This window comes from Lonchura striata, chromosome 2 (assembly GCF_050655825.1).
Source record: "Lonchura striata isolate lonStrDom1 chromosome 2, ASM5065582v1, whole genome shotgun sequence".
Taxonomy (NCBI): domain Eukaryota; kingdom Metazoa; phylum Chordata; class Aves; order Passeriformes; family Estrildidae; genus Lonchura; species Lonchura striata.
The window spans coordinates 67,555,288-67,577,046 of NC_140704.1; the positions used below are offsets into that span (position 1 = coordinate 67,555,288).

The 21,759-nt window shown below is 36.6% G+C and overlaps 1 protein-coding gene across 1 annotated transcript in view; it reads left to right on the top strand.

The window, feature by feature from the left end:
• The window catches only part of DTNBP1 (dystrobrevin binding protein 1), a 62,269-nt gene that overhangs the window by 22,258 nt on the left and 18,252 nt on the right, over positions 1 to 21,759 (top strand). The window contains exon 7 of the mRNA XM_021553254.3: positions 4,725 to 4,747. Within this exon, the coding sequence (XP_021408929.1) occupies positions 4,725 to 4,747 (23 nt within the window). The remainder of the gene's footprint in view (positions 1 to 4,724; positions 4,748 to 21,759) is intronic.

Sequence of the window (21,759 nt, forward strand, 5' to 3'; positions counted from 1 at the left end):
AATCTCCATTGTGGTATTACTGAAATGCCTTAGTTCTCTGCTCTTCTCTTTTAGTGGTTAAAATATCAGTTTTGATTATGGAGAATTCTGACCTGTCTTCAGTGTTTTGTCAGATTAATAGAAACCCTTGCCTGCAGTTCAATTCTAGCAGTTGTTTAGTAATGGTGTTGTTTTTTACTAATTTTTCTCTACTCAAAGGCTTTTCATTGCTTCATTGTCAAGTGTATTTCAAAGTAGTAATTGGCCTAAGTATCTCCAAGGGGTGCTCAACCAGTCTCAGGGACCGGGAAAACAGTTTTGTGTCAGGATTGACAGAAGTGCTAATCCTAACTACAAAAAAAAAAAAAAAAAAAAAAAAGTACTTGAATTATTTCTGCACACTGTACAAGTGACATAGGTTTTGAGTTCTCCATTTTTTGGCTTTTACTTCTGATGACATCCAGAGGAAAGTCCTAAGGGGAGATCTTATGGCTTTTTACCTTGCTAAAGCTTGAGTCAGGCTATGGAAGGACTTTTTTTTTAATCCATAATTTTGAAAACTTAACTATACCAGACATAGCAGAGGAAATGCAGCATTTTTCAGTTTCTGAGTTGGATCATGTTAGGTGCCATATTTTTTTTTAGATTAATTTGCTGATAAGCATGTATACTTTCTTTAAATATGTTATCTGTAAATAGTATTTACAGCTCACCATTTATTAACATGTGTAATTGTAAAATCTTTCAAATTTAATCCTAAATTTTTAGCATTCATATGCTGCCTTAATATTGCCTTTTGTTTATATATAAGTCTAGTAGTTGGAGTTTACTGACTGTTACTCTTAGAGCTTGTGTTATAAAATTGTTCCTGACATTAATTTAGGAATTTGTTACTTTCTTATCTGCTTATTTTCTTCCTGAAGATCAGGTATGAAATTTGGTCAATTCTGGCTGGTGGCATCTTTGTAAGGAATGTGGTGTTCCTGTAGTCTCCTAGGTATTTAACTGGATTCCTTGATGTTTAGTTACACTTAGGAAATTGATCTTAATGTTACAGCCTTTTGCAAGATACAGTGGCTAGAGCAGGGTTAATCCAAAAATGCAATGAAAAACCTGAGGGGTATGACAAAGTCCCTGGGAATTTGTATCTGCCTTCTAACTAGATTGTAACTCTTAACTGGTCGTGTCAGTTACCCTGTGGGACAAGTCATATATTGTAGATGGTTTGTTTCACCTGTTGTCTCCACAATTACGTTTTCTCACCACAAGCCCTGAATCTTAACTTTTCTGTAAATGAAGAAGTGGAGACCACTGACAGCATCATCGTTAGAACATTCCAGGTATCCTAAAAACTGGTAACTGAGTTTGACATGTACAGAAATTCACAGAACAGTTAAATCCCACCCCTCCCTGCCCCCCTCCCCCCCATATATTTTATGAAAACAAGCAACTGGAAAGGTAGGGATTAACACTATTGCCTGTATGTGTGTCAACGTAATTTTCATGGACATAAAACTTCAGTGTCAGTGAAGCCTGTACTGCCTCTTGCCTCTCAGGAAAGAATCTGGGATTTGTAAATTGCTCTGTATACAGAATGAGATTACTTTTGAATTATCTCCATGCCTTTATAGTCCGATTATTTTAGGCTTTAGTCTGTTATTTTAGCCTTTTTTTTCTTGCTCAGAGGTGCTGAACTTTGTCTTTCACTGAAAAGAGCTATTTATATTATAATGTGCCTCCTAATTCAGTCCTTTCTTCTGAAAGCTTACTGTTAACTATGAAAAGGTAAAGTGTATTCTTATATGAGTAACTAGCCAGGTTTTTTTGTCAGTAACCTAAAATTTAGTAGCTGAAGAGCATATAGTCAGATGCCAGGTAGTTGTACTGCTCAGTGGTCGGACTCAGCATGGGAGCTCCTTTAATCCTGGACAGATGCTGAGCAGCTCACATTGGGCTTCAAGAGCCTTCATGTGTAGCGAAGCCAGATGCAAGGCAGGTGTGTGTTTTCCTTCTGATAGTAGTGGAAAGGGTTATCTCATCCATCTGTGAAGTGCATGAATGTTCACTTGGATGAAAACTCCTTAAAATCCAGGAGCATTTCCCTATGGAGCACTTTCAATTGCCTTACATGTTTCCTCCTGCTTGTCTATTAACCTTGCTTTGAAGGCCACTTTTCTAAAACTGCTTTCAATTTAATCCTTTTCATTTTAATTACTCTCACAAATCGCTGTTTCTTTACATTGTCTGTGTTACAAATATGAAGTTCAATTGTTAATGTGCGGTCAGTGTATTCTGCAGATGACCTTTTTGTCTCCAGACTCTTAGAGAAGACACAGGAGGCATCTTCCTTCTGGCAGCTTATCAGTAAATACAAAAACATTTATTTACTTGTAAAGGGGAGAAGTGTAATACTCTATTATATGTTTTTCTCTGTGCATCAGTGCCAGATCTTAATTACCCAACTACAAAATGTACTGATATACTTTTAAGCTGTTTGTTTTTCCAATGTCATCAGAAGTAATTTTCCTTTCCACTTCTCAGTTTAGTGTCATGTTTTTACCAAAGCTGCTGATAAATGAGATTAAAGATTAAAATGTTTAAAATTCCAAGTTTTTATTTGGATAATTTGATTTAATAAATTTTAAAAAATCTTTCATGCTGGTGATGCTGAACATGGTTTCAATAAGCATGTACTTTAGTATATATTTCTAAATGGAAGTTTTATTGGAAGTCTTGTGAGAAACCACAAGAGATGATTAATTAATGCCATATAAAATATGAAATCTTCTATGTTTGGGTCTGAATTGGTATGAGGATACTAGGAAGTACAGATCCTGAAATTTCAAACCTGTATTTTTAGTGTATGCTAATCACAGATACTTCTCATTTTTCAGAGAGAAAAAATTTTTGTCAGATACTACTTTCCAATTTTCTTAATGAATGGTAATGATGTATATGGATATAGGGACAATATTTTAGTGCATCTCAACCCTAAAAATATTGACGGATTTTGAAAAGGAAAATTCTGGGGTATTAGACATAATGAGTGTTTGCTACTTGGTTATTGTATTACCATCTTGTTTACTAACCTCTTTCAACACAATGGCAGTAATTGTTTCATCTTTTTTGTAGACAAGTAAATCTCCTGATTTTAGGTGCAAATAATGTAGTTTTTCCCCTCTTACTTTCACAAGATGTTTCCTCCAGTAAGGTTTTGTTTCAGTCCATGGAAAACAAGCATTTCCTGTGATTGTTGTTTCCTCAACTACTGTGCCATTATTTAAAAATGAGGGCAGCTTGTGAGAATTGTGTAACTTTAAGAATTTTGTAACTCTATGTTAGAGTATACAGGGTAGGAGAAATTTTTTGGGGTATGAGCCTGCAAATCACAGGTATTTTAAAGTAGCTTTTTTCTCTGGTATAAAAGGGAGAAACTAGCTTGGGAAAGGGATGGAGGAGAAGCAGGAAAGGAAATAGATACTCACAGGAAGTATGCAACTAATAGAATTCTTTACTGTGAATCACACTCTAGCTTATTTCCTGGTAAAGTACCCATTCTTTCAAAAACCTGTATTTAACATTTGGTGACAAAAGTGGGATGTTCTCTGAAAATGTGGAGGTAAATTCATTCTCTTGCTTCTTATAGAATATTTTGGCCTGCTTAGAGAATAAATTATTTCAACTTTGAGTGAGTTTTATCTGTACTTGAGGCAAGAATATATGCTGAATTGCTAAATCTGTTAAGGGGTAAAGGGAGTTATTATGGTATAGCATCTGTATTGTGAAACAGTGTCTCTGGTAGGTGACTGAAGAGTGCTTTAGTCAGTGGATAGAGAATAGAATAATTTATCTGAACAACTGTGAATTCAGTCTTTATTTTTCTTACAGTCTCTTTTGCTTCAGAATTTAACTAGGCATTCTGTGAGGCGCAGACTGAAAAAATATTTTATGTAAATGAGTATTTTTTAAGGCCAGCATTCTGCCTTATGTCAGTTATTACATTGATTCTTCTTTAGCCTTTAAATTAATGATGAATCACTACCTTGTAGTAATGACAATTGGAGCATTTTGCAATTTCTTTAAAACAGAGAAGATATTTCTGTTCATTTTATAGCCTCTGCATTCACAATTGCATAACCACTAAAAATGGAAAGTGGCCTGATATGAAGGCAAAAATGATATTTTTTTTCTTCATTTCTTAGCTTTCTGATGCATCTTGGCTTTCTGGGTTATCTGTCATATTCCATACTTGAAAATCCTCTCCTCTGAGGAATGTCACTGTATATCTCTTTGCCTGTCATTCTGTTTTAAGTGAGTGATATTGTCAAATGTTTCTGCTTCATTGTTGCCAAGATTTATTTGAATAGCATTGATGAAAATGGGACACAAATTGTTATTCATGGTACTGTAAATTGGTAAATCTCTCTAAGAAAAGGATGCTTTAGTAACTAAAGCCTTAAGAAGACTTGGTTATTTTTGGAGCAGTGTATGTGGAAATTATGTAGCTAGATATAAATGTGCAATATTTGTATAATTGTACATTTTTATAAAGAGATGGTGGCCTAATTTATAAACAAGTTGACTTTGCTTTAGATAAACACATATAGTAATATTGCCCTTATATATGGTGACAGTCAAATTCTTTGATTTTTGTCTTTTAGTGAGTCTTAAAGCATGTAAAATAAATCCTGTAGTTCTGCATGTGAATTTCTAATTATTTTTTAAATTCTGCTCTTCTCCAACAGGAAGGAACTGGAGACATTCAAAGGTAAATTCTATTTTTATTTTCTACTTAAATGTTTGAAAGAGTTATGGTAATTTGTGTATTAAGTGAATCTAGGAAGGAACTTTTGCCCTTCTACATTTTTTAGTGTTAATTTTATGTTGACCCAGCAGGCTGTGTATTTTTCATTTTACTTCTTCTTGCTACAGTTTTCTTTGAGAGAGTCCTAAGTGTAGGGAGAACACAGATACTTTGTTGTCTTATCTAGGTTTCAGAGATTCCTGTACCTAATTCAAGCCTTTCCTTTGGTGTTCAATTTTTAAGGGTTTTGTCTTCAACTAGTTTGTCTTTTTCAGCACTGATATATTTTTGGCGTGTGTTGCAGGCTGTTACATGTAAGGTTTTTGTCTCGCTGTTTCCAGGGAATTTTCACAGTATTATGCAAATTTAATTTTTGTAGTTCAACTTGTTGGAGATACTTGATGATATATACAAATATTTGTCCAATATATGACGTAATGGGTGGAAACTCTGTCATGTACTATTGCTTTGTCTGTGGTACATAGATGGAACACAGTCCCATTTTCAGTAAATCCTAAACTGAGGCTTACGCTACCTACAGACGTTAATGCTTGATCAGTTTGAAATTGCTATTATCTCTTTCTTTGGGTAGGATGTGACTGTTGGTTTGTGACTAGTATTTATGAGAATGAAGTTGGGTGCATTGACTTCTGTCAATCAATTGTGTCTTGAAATTGAAAGGAGGGATGGAAATTTCTATCAGCTGCATTCCTTTGCCTTTTCAGTTCATTACTGTCTCATGTTTGTGATACTGCAAAAGGAAAATAACAGTTACAGTAACAGATAAGCAACACAGATTATGTAAAATGTCACTTTCTCTGTAACTTACCAAACCAACCCTTTTGTTGATTGATTTGACAGCTTTTAACATAAAGCAACTCAATACAAAATGGAAGGTAATGCCAGGCTTCTTCTGATCCGAAGCAAGGCAGCTACCAGGTAGTACCTGGTGCTTTTGAGAACAGTGAATTCTGGCTTTCTGTTTAGATTGATCAGGTGTTTTAAGTGAGTTTACAGAAGCCAGAAGATTGGTTTCCAAAGTAATTTCACTCTATGCCCCTTGTTTCAATAGAGACTTTAACGTTACTTGACAGTAGGTATTTTACAAAGACAATTATTTTGATGGAAGAGGAACATGCTAGCTGTGTGTTGACCTTGAAATTTACACCAAACGAAGCAACTGGTTCTGTAATGGATACAGATTTCCAATACTGGTTATGAAATATTGGTCTTAGTAGCCAAGAGAAGGCTAGATAAGTGTAGAGGGTGCATCGTGGAAAATGGATATTAAACATCTGTCAGCCTAATTTGTGTGGGTTTTTGTACAGTGAACTGGTGGACAAGCTTGTACCTGACAGAAGAGAAGGGGGAGTAATAGCTAAGAAAATTTCAAGAATGGTCTTGTCAAGCAAGCCTAATTCCTTTCTAGAAGATGACAACAAGAAAGTTTAAAATAAACAGTAGATTCAGTGTTTTGATTTTGGCAACAACTTTCATTCTTTTGTCTGACATTTCTCAGGAGATTTGGATTAAACTACTGAAAATCCAGGAGTACAATTGATTGAAAATACATTCTTGGAAGAAATATTCTTGGGTTTCTGACTTACAAAGTTCTCAGATCTTGGAATTTTATTTGTCAGCCTGGATTGAGAAGTAGAGGTGTTCATTATATTGGCTTCAGTCAGTCTTTTTCTGGCCTTTTGGATCTTACATTAGTATCTGGCATATCTTTCATCAGCTGGAAATAGGGAAATCCTTCCTAGTTGTGAAGGATTCTTTACATAATGGCAGATATTTTGGTTCTAGGACAGCTTTGCCCAGTCGAACTCCAGGCTCCTACTTGAGTTTTCTGGCTTGAGATAATTCCAGAGCTCACTAGATTTTGGCAAAAATGATCTGTCACTTGGTTGGCTTTAGTTCCCGTTGATGAAGCACACTGCGATAACTCTGTGGATATCCATAGGAATCCTGTCACAGAGGGAGGAAAAAGGCAGCAGCAAAGGCAAGCAGTGTGTCCTAAGTTAACAGCCTAATGCTGTAAAAAGCAAAAGGAGGTGGGAAAAGTTGGTTCCAACTGAAACACGTTAAGTAGTTGAGTAGATGGTTCTTTATGTTTTAATAAATGTTTGTTGCAAGTATAGACTACGTCCTCAACAGATTTATCTTTGCATAACTGTCCAGAGTGAAATGTCTTCCTCAGCATTCTGTTCATTAAATAACAAGTGCAGGGTCTGAAAAAGAACTGTTTAAAATATCTTCCTATACACTTGCATCTTTTAATGCATTTGCACTTGAAATCATTGTACTTTAAAATCTGTTCCAAAGGAAAAACCCGAAATGCCATTTTTTTATAATAGTAACTTGTTATTTGTAAATTTGAATACCATATGCTAAAAAGTAATAGCTTCCAAGATATAAGGATGGTAAATGTCTTGCATAAAAATATCTTTCATAAAGATACAAGATCATTCTTTCTGGATATGCAGGAATTAAAGTACCACAAAAACTTCCTTCAATGTGTTTGCTAGAAGGGTTAAAAGAGAGTTGTATGCACTTTTTTCAGTTTCCAGATGCAACTTTCACCAGTGATGAGTTCTTATGCCTTGCTCAGGATAGAAAGTAAGTTTTACTGGACTTAAGAAACTGAATGGTCTAGTCTGAAATTCAAATTAGCACAGCACTAGAAACTTGAGTGTTGTGATGCATCCTATCAATTGCACAATGAATACAGAAAAAAATGCAAATTTTATGTTGGCACTGACCTTGAGAGTACAGCTGTGACTCGTAAGGCTGCTGAGTAGCTTCACAGACTTCTCACATCTGTTTTAAAACTTTACTTCACTGGAATTTTGTGGATGTGTAAATACAAATAGCTGCACAGGTATAGTCTGTAAATTTGTGTAATCTTCAAATGTTTGTAACCTTAAAAACATTTTAAGTGCCCTCATATATACCTCGTATTTATTTATTTTAATATTGAAGCAAAAATCTACACAACTGAGAAATTGAATTGTTCCTGGTTTCATTTACAACTTCCCACTGTGTGCCAAGGTACAAAATGGTAATTCATTGATCTTTTAAGTATATTTTTGAAGATACCAGGGGTCATCCAGAAGGGACCCTAGCAAGGAATGTATAAATGCCAGGTTGCAGCATTGAAAGGTGTTGAGAATCCACTAACTCTCTTGCTCATTGATATTAGTACCTTTAAGGAGCATAAGAATAAATAAGACTGTTATACTAGTTTAAGAAATTATGAATTGTTTTTGTATTTTTCAATGTTTTAGAATATTTTTTCTGCCATTTTCATGTTGGTATTGCAGATTGAACTCCATTTCATTGTGAGGAATAGATTTTACTATTCCTCCTTTTGCTTTAAGGCTTATTTTTACAGGACCAGACATTCTCCTTTGTTGTTTGCTTCACCCACAGTGTGCAGAAGGAGGACAAACCTTTCCAGTCTCTCTTCTTTCAACCACAAGGGTTTTCTATTACAGAGTAATTGAAATTGATTATTATTTAATAATGTGTGATGCTGAGAAAGTGAAGGTTACAAGCTTTCCTGCTTTTTGTGTTAAACATCTCTCTCTGAAGCAGGCAAGGAACGAGTATGTGATGGAGTATGTGAAGTCTTTGTCGACACTGCTGCAGCACTGGCATTTGTGTATGTGAAGTATGAGGGCAGAACATATCAAAGGTTGTCCAGTTCCTTATCTTTTTCTAGTACTTTATCTTACAGAGGTCTTTGCTATAAAAGATGATTGTTTTATGAATTGGAAAACATTGGTGTGCCATATGTAGTGGCCTGCAAGTTTCTTTCTAGCTTGCTCCAATATCAGTCTTGGGAGACCTGCTTGTAGGAAATAGCTTATGCTCTGTGCTGTCCAGCCTTGGCTGATACTTACAAAGATGCTAAAAAAAAAAAGTGTTCTGTTCTGAATCTTGGGAATTTCTTGCAATAGTAAAGTTTATTTTAGTTGATATTTGTGTGTGGTTTTGATTTTAATAGTTGAGGGATTGTGCTCTTGCATTGTTTAGGAAGGTATCATTTTCATTTTGCAGCTGAGAAACTGGAAATTTGATAGCACATATGTGGTTATTTGCTCCTGATACTTGAAACCTAGTGCATTTAGGACTGCACTGAGATTTCAAATCATTCCATCATCCTTCTAAGCACATCATACCATTTTTAATTTTTTTTTTCTTTTTTGAATTAACATTCCATTAGTTCCAGATTAGCCAGGATTTTGTAGTAAATGTTTACAGAATACTGTTAAGCTCATTAGAAGATGGAAGACTGGAGCAGAAAATGGAGTAGGTAATCATCAGTGAGAGAGTAGGGAAAAATAAAAGTTTTAAAAGTAATAGAATTGCACAATGGTAATAACTTAAGCTGTTGAGTTTACTTCTAATTTATCCAAATAGGAACTATATACATGTTCGATTTCAAAATTGTTTTCAGAAGTCCCTTTTAATAAAAAGTTCAGGATGCAATGTTTTGAATTCATTTCTGGAAAGAGGACTAAAGCACTAGAGGCTGTTTGGAGATCAGCAACACAGCACTTTTGGACAATGAAAGGTGGAAGCAGCTGTGCAAGGGCAAATACATGCATGGCTTTGGCTACTGAGTCATGCATATTTCTGAGCTTTAACAGGATTAGTTTGATTCAAGCTCAGGGAAACAGATCATATGACCATTTTCAGCACTTTTGTTTACAACACAACAAAATATGTTTTCAGCCTTTTGAATCAGAGGTCTCTCCCAAACAAGGCCTGATAAGTTTTAAGAGCTTTGTCAAAATATTCCTTGGGAAACTGACCTGTGAAGTAAAGAGGTGTTCTTGTTTTTTCCTTCAAGGTTAAGTCATTAGGTCACATTTGTTACGCACATTTTTTGGCATCCCTATTCATGCATCTAAGATGCTGCTGTTGAGATTGCAGTTTTCCAGTCCTTTTATCAGGAGCTTAAATATGTTTATATCCAAACTTTAATTTCCGGACTTTCACTGTTCCCTCTTCTAAGAGCACACAACAATGGGAGCAGTGTGTTGACTCCATCTCTTTGTTTGCCATTTTTTTGAAGCCTACTCACTTGAATAAATAGTATGTCAAACTGATTTTTTTTTTCACCCAGTCTAGGAATCCTCTTTATTATGCTGTGTTCTGATGGCTGCCAGAATAAAACTCCTTTTTCCTACTCTTCATATGGCCTTCCAGGTGCATGAGTAATATGCAGTGGAGGTCTTTACAGCTCATGGTTGACAAAGCTCATAAATTCAATGACGTAGCTACTCTTGAAGTTGAGCTGTCATTTTGAGAACGTAATCCTGTATGTTGCTTCTGAGCAAGAGTAAGGTGACATTGTGGTAGAAATTAATTCCAGCCACACTGAGTTCAATTACTGTAACATTTCTGTGGTCCAAAATTTCAATATTTAAACCTTGTAGCACAGGCAGCTCTTGCTTTGTCATTCCAGAAAACAGTTGGGAGAGGATTGCTTAATTCTTTTTTAATAAAGCTAAAATGGAATTAGAATTGCAGGTTGATATTCAGATATCTGGGCTTTTCCTCATTATTTTGCTATGAGGTGAAAATACCCTGGTAGATTTCTAGCTAATACTGTGTTTTACTAGCTTCTTTCCCATCCAGGCTGTGGAAGGAGACTTGCAACTTTGGATGCTCTGTGTTGTTTGTAGCAAGAATGGACCAAAAATCTTATATATGATAACCATTCTCTAGGGAACAGAAAGACTTGGGTCTTGGGCTCTTCTGGTCAAATCTTTAGTGAAAGGCAAATATGGTTTAACTACTTAAGTCTTCCATTTTAGTGTAATAAGATGAGACAGATGGAGGAGGAAACAAGATTCTGAAGTGTCCATACAGTTAACTTGCTTTTCATTTTACTTTTTGTTTTCAAGTTTGCAGACTCTTGCATCTATTGAATATTTTTACAGTTTCTAGGTCTGTATCTAGCTTTCTGTATCTTCTATTTTTGCTCATTTTTTGCCTTCCTTTAAATGGTATGGCCTTAAAATCAAGCCTTTTAAAAAAATAGTGATTTTGTTTTAAAATCCTTTTAAACAGAGGAATTTAACAAAGGTTCACTCTTGGTCTTTGACTGGTTTCAGTCCTCCCCAGTAACTAATTGAATCTTTATACATCTGGGCAGATATTACCAACACTGAAATATATGTATGAGCTTTCAGATGTACATTTCTGTAGCCCACAGCTGGATGGTGACGAGTTGCACACGTCTGATTCTGTTTGGCTGAGTTATCCAACTTAATGGCATACTTTAAGAGCTTGTCCTATCTGTGAATGCATACACAGGAGCAGGGGAAACTTTCAGTTTCCTGGGATAATACACAAATGCAATTGATTGCCTCGCACTGACCCTTTGAACATGACTTTTTTGTTCTCAATTGGCAACACAAATTGAGCATGAGGTGTAATTGAAAATGTATTAGCTGACTTTGCCAAGGCATCAAAACATTTGCTGGATTAAGTATTAAGACTGGGAGTGAAGCAAACTACAATGGATAATATCTTTTGTACGCATTTATTTTGCAGATGACTGGAAAGAAATTTATCTAATATGTTAATAAGCATAGAATCTTCAGGACAGATAATATTTTCTATACAAGAAATAGAATTTACATTTCAATAGAAGAAGAAAAGTAGGGGAGGTTTGGCATATTTCAACTGTAGAAATGAAATTATCTACAATTCTGCCTTTAATTACTACATCAGAAAGCCCATTTCCATGGTGCTTTGCTCAAAGGAGGCTGCATTGTCAACTAACTCACTATATAATGGTTTGGGCTGAAAGGGACCTTGAAGATCATCTATTTCCAACCCCCCTGCTATGGCTAGGGTGCCACTCACTAAACCAGGTTGCTCAGAGCCTCAACCAACCTGGCCTTGAACACTTCCAGGGATGCGGCATCCACAGCATTTCTGGCCAACCTGTGCCAGTACCTCACCACCCACTGGCAGTAAGTAAGGAATTTCTTCCTAACATCTAATCTAAACCTGCACTCTTTCATTTTAAATCCATTGGCCCTTATCCTGTCACTATCTGCCCATAAAAAAATTCCCTCTCCCTCCTTTTTATAAAGCCCCCTTAAGGCCACAGTGAAGTCTCTCCAAAGTCATCTTTTTCTCCAGACTGAAAAACCTCAGCTCTTAATAATTTGATATGTTTCCTTCTGCTCATTTTTTATTAGTTGTCAACTGGTGAGGTGAAAACAAAAAGCTTTTTTTGGTAGTGTCAATACAGCCTTGCGTGGATATATTGGAAAAAGGCCTGAAATTTCAAAGCTGTAAATAGGGAGTAGAGTTTCTAGAGGAAGTTTCAAAAGGCTGCTAGAGAGGGACCAGATTATTTATGGGCAAACTAGATAGATTTCCTTGGAATACATAGTGTGTCCTGTTGTAGCTTGGCTGATCAAAGATAAGTTTTGGTTTTGTTACTTCTATCCTAAACCACTTCTGGTTTAATGTTTTAAATGCCTTTCTATTTATTTATTTTTGGTTTTTTGTTTGTTGTGTGTTTAGCTGTAATGTAACTTTTTGTGTTGCAGATTCGATAGTGCAGTTTGTAGCCTCCATACTCAACTAGATTTCAGGATTTTGGGTGTTGGCTGTCACCTGAAAGTACTATTCAGACAATGAATTAGCATAACCCATAGAGTGCTGACATTACTGATACTTCTGAAACCTTGTGTTTATCAGGGCTTTTTTAATGCTAATTCTGGCTAGGTAAGAGTGAAGAGCAGGAACCTTCCTTTCTATTAAATTCTGCTTCGTCTACATATAGTTTTAGAGAATCTTGTGGGTTTTATTTCATGAGACACTCATATGCCCTCTCATCATGTCTTTGCATTGCATTTTGAGGGGGCTGCTTTATCCTCCTAACAAATATTAATAGTGATGCATTTATTTAGTTCTCTATTTTTTTCCTTGATTCCTACACTCTTTGTAATCTAGTATTGCACTAAGTCAAAAGCCTTTCAGAGGTCAGATGTATCATGACAAATTTGGCATCACTGCAGCTTAAAATAAGATGCCTCATGGGTGTGCAGATGCAGCTCCTGTTGGCTGTGGTGGAAGTTTACTCTGTGCTGGAATCAGCCTTGCAGAATCCTGGTTTTGTGAGGAGTGGAGGAGGCCAGGGTAACCATAGGGATTTTCTTCAGCCATTGCCGGGGTGAATAGCAAACTCTGTAGATAATAGGAAACAATTTCATGGGAACGTAAGTCCTGTCATACTCAGTTTATGTAGAACAGAAAATATTTAAAGGTGTAATATTTTAATTGTCTCTAATGCTTAAATGACTGATGTGGAAAAAATATAAGTCGGTTCTGTCTACAGTTCTAACTTGAATTCATCCTTTAATTACCAAAGTCCTGACTGAAGCGGGATTATCTCATGATTATTATTATTCTTTTAATCTTTCACATAGATATTTTTGGTGTTGTTTTCACTAGTTAAATCCAAGTTTTGTAGGCCAAACATTCTAGATATTTTTATTTTTAATGATGTTGCTTGGAGAAGTATTTGTGATATAATTGCCTTTTGTCCCTACTCTGTATTTTGATAATTGTCACAGGGAAGGTTTGCTAAATGTGCTCTTTTTAAATAAAGGAATTGCTATGGCTATCCTGGTTTCTGGCAACACTGTGCACCCTCCTAAACTGAAGAGGCAACATGTGCCAGTGTTCCCAATTCTAAGGAATGCCTTACAGTTTTTGAACATAAATACACTGTTGTGTAACTGCAGCATCAGCAGAGCCAAAGATTCTCAGTCATATGCTGTTGCTGTATTTTTTTTCTCAACTGCATAGCCTTTTTTTTCTTTCAGTTTTTGTTGAAAATGTAACCTGGATATATAATACAGAAAATACAGTTTTCAGTGGAGAATACTGTTCTAATTTATTTTAAAATTTCATCCAAGTCTTTTTAATATTTTATGTGTGAAGTAAGAATAGTATGTAGTCTGGTTTGTGGGGTATCTGAGCTAAGCCATGTTAAGGAAAGGCACTTTAAGGGGTGAGCCTCGTGAACAGTGCCTAATTAAAAAAAGAATTCAGAACCCTTCTGTACCTTTCCCCTTGCTTCTGAATCATTTGCGGATGCTTCCAGCTCTCTGCCAAATAAACACATGCTGTAGCTGCGTGTCATCCGATTATATCCCGCTGGGAAGATTTCAGTCTGCGCAGCACCCCTCGGTTCAGCAGCGTGTGGTATCTTCCCAAATACATGCCTGCATTTCTGGTGGAGCCCAGCTGCTGGGAGCTTGTGCTCAGGTTCTGGGGAGGTGCTGGGTTGAAGTATCCATGTGTGTGCAGCTGCATCTGCGTGCGAGCGGCCCATCGGAAACTGCCCGTCGCGGTACCGCTGCTTTGAAAAAGCAGCCTTCTGGCAAAGGTCTTTGTTCTGCATCACTGAAGATGCACACCACTGGGGCCGCTTGGTAACTGGAGCTTTCACTTGACCAGTGCTGGGTTTCTTTTTACTTGCTTAATTCTTACTGCCATGTCATCTCCGGGAGGCACTGAGAATACTCAGAAGAATTCACGTAGGTGGAACTTTATTATCATCTTTGTTCTTTGTCACCTTAACTTGCCAAGCTAATGTAAAATGCAAAATGAAATTACAGTTAGCTTAATTAATTTCCTCAGTTACCACCATTGCCCGATTTGCAAAGGGTGTGCTGTAAATGACAGGTTAATTATCAACTTGATTTAGCAAATTGAAAATAAATGGTGACTTAATGTCTTTTTTTCAGGGCTTTTGTTTATTGCTTTTCTTTTGTCTGTCGCTTTGCTTTATTGTCAAGATACTATTAATTGGAATTAATAAAAGAATTCAAATACGCAGATATCTTGTTAGCTAAAATTCAAGCAGGCGTGTCTAAGGGTGGGGTGACACCAGATGATGAGAGGAGACAGAGAATTATCTGAAGATAAAACCAAGAATAAAAAAATAGAGCAGTGAATGTTAGCATAGATAGTCATGCTAATTATATATAAATAAAACAATAAGTACATTTTAAAGGTGTATTTTTAATGAAGCAGCTAATGCTATTTACATCCATATAAGCCCCCTTAATCATATGAAACCATGTTCTTAATCATGCAACCAATAACATTTTTATGCTGTTAATTTGTAAGTAATGTTGTTTAGAACTGTGCACTAATTGAAGTAGAAATAAAATGTAAATTTCTACTCCGATTCTTTTTACATTCTTTTACATAACCGCTAGAAGAGTTTTTTTCCTGTTACAATTCACGTGGATTTTTTTTTCAGTGGATGTCCAGGACTGAAAGATAAGAGTAAAGGGAACTATTTACTATTGCTATTTTAATAACCTGTTGGAGCATGCCTTTATCAAGGCTCTACCTATGATATATATAATTTTGACCACTAAAGTTGATATTTGCATTGAATAATTATTTAAAATTGAATATTTTGTTTTAAGCAATTCATCTGATATGGGAGAACTCTTTACATTTATGTTGATTAGAAATACTTGTAAAAATACTTGTTTTCCATAGGTCTAGTCAGATCAATTGGTTGCTTACTTAAAGATGGTAAAATTTACCCTCTGTTCTGCTAAATGCAGTGTGACTACTGTGCACTCAAAATTGTGTAGTGTTGTAAGCTGTATGTATATACATACTGCTGGTATAATCCATTTTGTATTCTTAACTATTTGGTGTATATTGGCAAAAGTTATCCCTCTTTTCTTGTTCTTGTTTACTTGTTTTTTGTTCTTGCAGTGGAAGTAAGGGCAAAAAGGAGTACAGCTGCAAGTATTTATTTTTTTCCTTATTTACTATCATATCTTGGACAATAGAACAGCTTTTTTGTGTGTGGGGTGGGGGCCAACCTTGGAATTATATAAGGACTAGAATATGAGATTGGAGAATAGATTGAAATCTAAGCCTTAGCAATATTACTCCGAGTACTTCTGGGAAGAGGTAGCAGAAAGTAGAAGCCTTAGTATGAACATTAATATTGCAAAGGTTAACACCTCTATGGTAACCAGGATTATTCTATTTTTTTAATCACATTTTCATCTCTAGCTTTGTGACAGAAAAAAAGTAATGCAAGACATATTTGTTGTCAATCTCTTTGCTTACCACCTATGAAGGCTGTGGCTAATGACAGGTTAAAAATACTCATATACCTACTTTTAAACTCTCTAACAAGACCAGCTGTAGTACTTTTTGGGGTGCTGAAAGACCAAATGCTCTAGGCTCTTGCTGCCTGTGACTTTATCATGGTGCAAATGAATTTTTGGACAGTTTTATAATGACAGTATACTTTCTTTTGGCATGCTGCTTCTATTTTATGTTAGAACTGTAACTGTAAGTGCAGACATTTCATCAGTTTGATTTGTAACTAAATAAATCTACCTCAATAGAGTATACACGTTTTATGTTTCTCCAAATTATGCCATTTCTTTCTGTAGTGGTATTCTAAATATGATACTATTCTGGTTCTTACAGTGTCCAAAAATAGTAAAATTCTTCTAAAAGCTGCAGTAGAAATAATTTATTCCTTCCTTATAGCATGTTCTTACATAAATCTGAGCCCCGCCTTTCCCAGCAGTGTGTCATTAAACTACTTTTTCTGTTCGGGTTCTAATGATGTGTGTGGATGGCTGAGGTGTGCATGTGAGCATGTAGGAATTCTGAATGCTTCTCTTCTCTTTTCAGTAAATGGAACAAAAATGTGGGTATTTTGGTAAACTATTCTGCCCATTTTATTTGAGTGTTAGGTATGTAATGTGAAATTGTATCAAGGCAGTGGAGCTGAAACTGTACAAACATAAGTCCTTGGTATTGTAGCTTGAGTGGTGTCTTTTTTCAGGATGTATCTGCTTTCACGGGTGAAATATTGTGTAATAAAAATAGATATTTAAAATGTGAGCCAGTTTTAAAAATCAGCAACACATTTTTATATGTACATAATATTTCTAGATTGCATTTTTCTAATAGAGTGTGCGAGTTAACACCAAAAGAGGTTGAGGCAGATTTGATTTACACATTGTTTCATTTTTAATCACTTGGTTTACTCTGGATTAGGGTGAAGTAAGAATCTTGTGGAGATGTCACTCAGCCCTTTTTTTCCTTTTACATAGAAGGCAGCTAGTGCTATGTTGATGTTGCATAAGTGAGACTTGATCAAAATGTAGCTGGCTGTGTCTCATTTTAAATCAAACAGGAATGGTGCCATTTATAGGAATACGTTTCTGTCTTAATTGGATGATTATGTAATCACTCCAGACCTTGCACACCAGCATTTCCATTGGCTCAGGAGGGTTTTTCCTTGATCATAATGGTAAATCCTCATAGGTTTATTCTCTCTGGTTATTGAGCATTAAGCTGGAAGCCCATGCCTCGTGGAGAAGACGGCACTAAACACTACACAATTTATTTTCTGTTACCTTGTATGTTTATAAGGGTAGGAAGTGAAACTGGTGGTGCTTGATAGGCTCAGGGTTTGCAGGTCACCAGTGATGTGGGAATTGCCATTTTGCTGACACAATGTCCTAAGCCTTTGTTTTAAAGACCACCATTGTCCATGTGGTTACTCTCAGGTGTGGGACAGTTTCTGTCTCTTGATGGAGAGCAAGGGTCCTCAAGCAGGGCCTGCAGCTTCAGCTTCTGTCCCCAAAAAACTGTGTGACCAGAGGCAATCTATCCACATTATGGATTTGGGTGACATATATATTTTTCTCCTTTTTGCTTGTTGGTACGTATATTTAGAAGGTTATGCTGCCAGTCATTAAGTGTCTGGTTCTTATTACAATTGAGTGTGTTTCCAATGCAAAGCTGTAGGAAAGCTTACAGAATAGAAAGTCAAGTCCTTGATTTTCAGCACATTTGGGAAGCCATCATGGCTGTGAATATGTCCACTAGTTGCAGGGTAGAAGTCTGGCAGAGGTACATCTGTCTCCCTTTCTCATGCATGCTCTGTTCCTGTGTAGAGTTCAAGGTGCTTTTGTACCAATGAAGTTTTCTCCTGCATACTACTGATTATTCAATCTAATAAAATATATGGAGTGAAAACTAATTTGGTATGTGAAGGAGTTATGGATTAACTCTAGAACAGAAGAGAAAAATAGAAAAGATTTTATCTAGCACTGACAAAAATAATAAATAGCGTACCAAAAAGTTCGGCAAGTGATAGGTTATTGAGTGAGAATGATTTAGGAGGAGAACAATCTCAGTTATGAATTGAGAAATGAACTATTAGGTTTAATTCAACTGTGAACAGGGGAACATTCAGGGATGGATCAATCATGAGATTTCCAGTGGAGAGCTGCAAATGAGATGTTAGAGAAACAACTGAGTTATAAGAAGAGAGCTTATTTCACAAGATTCTAGGAGACTTGGCTTGCTTGACAGAACAGGGGACATGGAGACTTCTATATGTAAACGTATTGAGGCAGTTAATATCAGGAAAAATTCCTGAAAGGCCAGGGTGAGTTGGACTGGGGAGAGCTGGGGAGGTTGTTTTGTAGTAACTAGTTGCCTACAGCTAATTGTTAATTGCATTAATTGTTCCAGTATTAATTTAGCAAAGATGTTTCCTTAAATCCAATAGGCATGAAAGTACTGTCTGCCTGTATTGTGATACTGCTCAGTTTTTTGTCTGGCATCAGTTGCTTTTTGCCCTACCAGAGTTGCCAAGTTACTGAGAAAGAGGAACACAGGAGTTTTGAACAATACATCTGGAGTGCTGTGTCCAGTCTGGTCTTCTCAGAAGAAGAAAGACAAGCAGCTCCTGAAGAGGATCCAGTGGATGATCACAAAGATAAGTTAGAGGTCTGGAGCATCTCTCTTATGAGGAGAGACTGAGGGAGCTGGGCCTGTTTAGTCTGGAGAAAAGAAGACTGAGAGAAGATCTCATTAATGCATACAAATATCTTGAAGGCAGGTGCCAAGAGGATAGTGCCAGAGTCTTTTCAGTGGTGCTCAGCAACAAGATGAGGAGCAATGGCCATAAACTGAAACACAGGAACTTCCACCTCAACATGAGGAAGAACTTCTTTACACTGAAGATGGCAGAGTACTGGAATAGGCTGCTCAGGGAGGTTGTGGAGTCTCCCTCTCTGAAGATACTCAAAACCACCAGGATATGTTACTATGTCATCTGTTCTAGGTGACCCCACTTTGGCAAGGGGTTGGACTGGATGGTCTCCAGACGTCCCTTCCAACCCCAGTCATTCTGTGATTCTACTGAAGTCTGTTGGTTTTCTGATTCTTGTAATTTGCTGCTCTTCTGTCTACAGAGGGTGAGAATTCATAGCTCTGTGGTATAAATTTAGTCATCGATGACTAACCTGAAACTTTGTTATATAAATGTCAATTTTGCCATATTCTGCTAATTGGATCCATGTTCCAGTGATGTCCTCAGTTATCATTCTTAGTTGCTATTTTGATATAGAAGGCAATGTGGCATCTGTCTTGCTGGCAAAGGCTCCTGTAAAGAGTTCTGTATAAAGCCAAAGAATTGTATGGAACCATTAACTTTGCTTAAAAGGGCAAGACTGAGAAAAGAGTGGGGAAGGTTTTTGATTTTATCATTGCCTGAAGACTTAACCACATTTTGAGCACCAGTACAATTGGGATTTCTTCACAGAAGATAGAAGCTCTAAATAGCACTAACTAATGTTAAAAGCGAGCTGATCTCAAATTTAGTCTGGTCATTTCAGTGATGAACGTGCATACCTTTTCATCTTCTGAGCATAGGGGACAGGATAAAAGTTTATTTAAATGTTTGGGGTTTTCTTCATTTCTCTTAAAACTTAAGTTTAAAAACATCACTGTTAGCATTGCCTATTTGCTGTGGACAAAAATGCACTGGTTCGCCATTGTTTTTCAGTTCCATGTTGTATGTGATATTTTCTGGTTTATGTTTTACTGAGCTCTGGGGAAAGTGTTAGATAATTTTGTAAGCATGAAGTTACTGTAGAATGTAGCATTTTTTTTAGAAGTGCCTTCCTTTTTTCTTTAATTACAAGTTGCTGACTTCCCTCTGCATTAGTGGCCATCAGTGACATATCTCTAATGTCATGACCTGAAAAGAAAACTTGAAAGGCTGCTTTCTCTCCCTTCTGGAGTTCTGGATGATTGCCAGAACTTTGCATTAAAGCCCACAAGCAGTGGTACTAGGACAGTTTTTGCCTTAAAAGATAGGTGGAGTTACATGCGGATCACCGCGCCAGCATCTTTGGTGGGATGGAGACAGATTTGCTCTGACAATATAATGTGCTCTGCAAGCTTCTATTTTAAGAATTCTTTGTGCTTTGACTTTTTTAAGGTTTTACTGAACAGGTATTTTGTTTCTCTTAGGAGTCTTACACTTCTGGAGGCTCCCAAGTTCTTACAGACTGTTAAATTCTACAAGTCAAAAAGTGTGTGTACCTAGAGAAGTATTTTTCAGAGTACATCTGATCATAGCTCTTCCATATTTTATAGCTGAGCTACTTCATAGTGTTCTTTTGCCCTGTTACCTCTTGGGTAGGTGCAATCCAGCCTGTTAAACACCTGAGAACTGATTTCCTACAGGACTTCCATCACTACACAAATATCCTAGAATGATCTGCAAAGTCTTGGCTTCCTTGTTCATCCTTAGACGTGTGAAGTGGGGGCAGTGCAGGTGTTAACACACCTTGGATCTGACCTCCAGATCTCTTCTTGAACGAGCAGGTAGCTCAGTTTCTGGGCTCTGACAGTTGCTCTCCTCCCAGCAGTGAAACACAGATACCATTTGTAATGGCTGAGTAGCTGAGTGGTTTGTATTTCGGGAGGCAGGAAAGCAGTGCTATTCATTTGCTGTGTCACTTTATATAACCTTGGTGACTCAGTGGGTGCACATTATGCTTCCAGTACTCCTGTTTTAACTAGTTGGCTGCTGCCTTGTTCCCATAGGTTAATAAAAATGAAGGGTGAAATATGGTCAACTGTTTAGAACCTTTAAAGAATATTTTAAAAAGAAGTTAATGTGTTCTGTAAATTAGACTTTGAAATGGGGTCTTTCCAAATAGAAAATCATCAGATGTGACCTATATTATTATAGGCTACCTTACTGTAAATTTATGTCCTTAATTTTAACTTGCAGGTTTAAGAATAACTTGTTTTATTTTATATATACATGCTATACATGCTTATAAAATGAAATCTCTTCCAGTCTTTATTATTTTTTTTTCCTAGGCTGAATATCCTCATTTGGTTTGCTATTTAGAAAGCATTAGACAGGTATTAGAAAAAGCAGACCATCAGACTTTAATAGGTGCTGATGTGATTTCTGTTTTCACTTTTAAAAGTGGATTATAATAGCAGTATGCAAGTATATAATGTCTGACCTATTTTGAATAGTAAATGGAAACTCCTACCTTGTAAACTTCATAATCAAAATGCAATGTGTTCTAGCCCTTTAATACTTCATATGTTCATATATTAAATTATTTGTACTATATTGAGCACAATGCATTTGTATTTAGCCTGGAGGAAAAGAGGCTTGGAGGGGTCCTATTGCTCCCCACAACTGCCTGAAAGGTTGTGGTGAGGTGGGAGTCAGTTTCTACTGCCAGGTAACAGGTGACAAGAAAAAAGGAAATGGCTTCAAGTTGTACTAGGGGAGGTTTAAATTGGCTGTTGGGAAAAGTTTATTTGTGCAAAGATTGCCCAGGGAAGTGGTTGAGTCATCTTCCACATGTTTGTGAATGCATCCCTGGAAGCACTCAAAAACGCGGCTATGGCACTTGAGAACTTGGTTTAGTGGTGAACACGGGGGTGGTGCTGGGTTGATGGTTGGACTTGAGGGTCTTAGAGGTCTTTTCCAACCTTAACAAGTCTGTGATTCTGTATTTAACAGTCTTATTTCAAAAATACAGTATTGATGTATTATCAAGTGCCAGTGTTCTGTCTTCTTCCTTCCAAGATTTTAGGCTTGT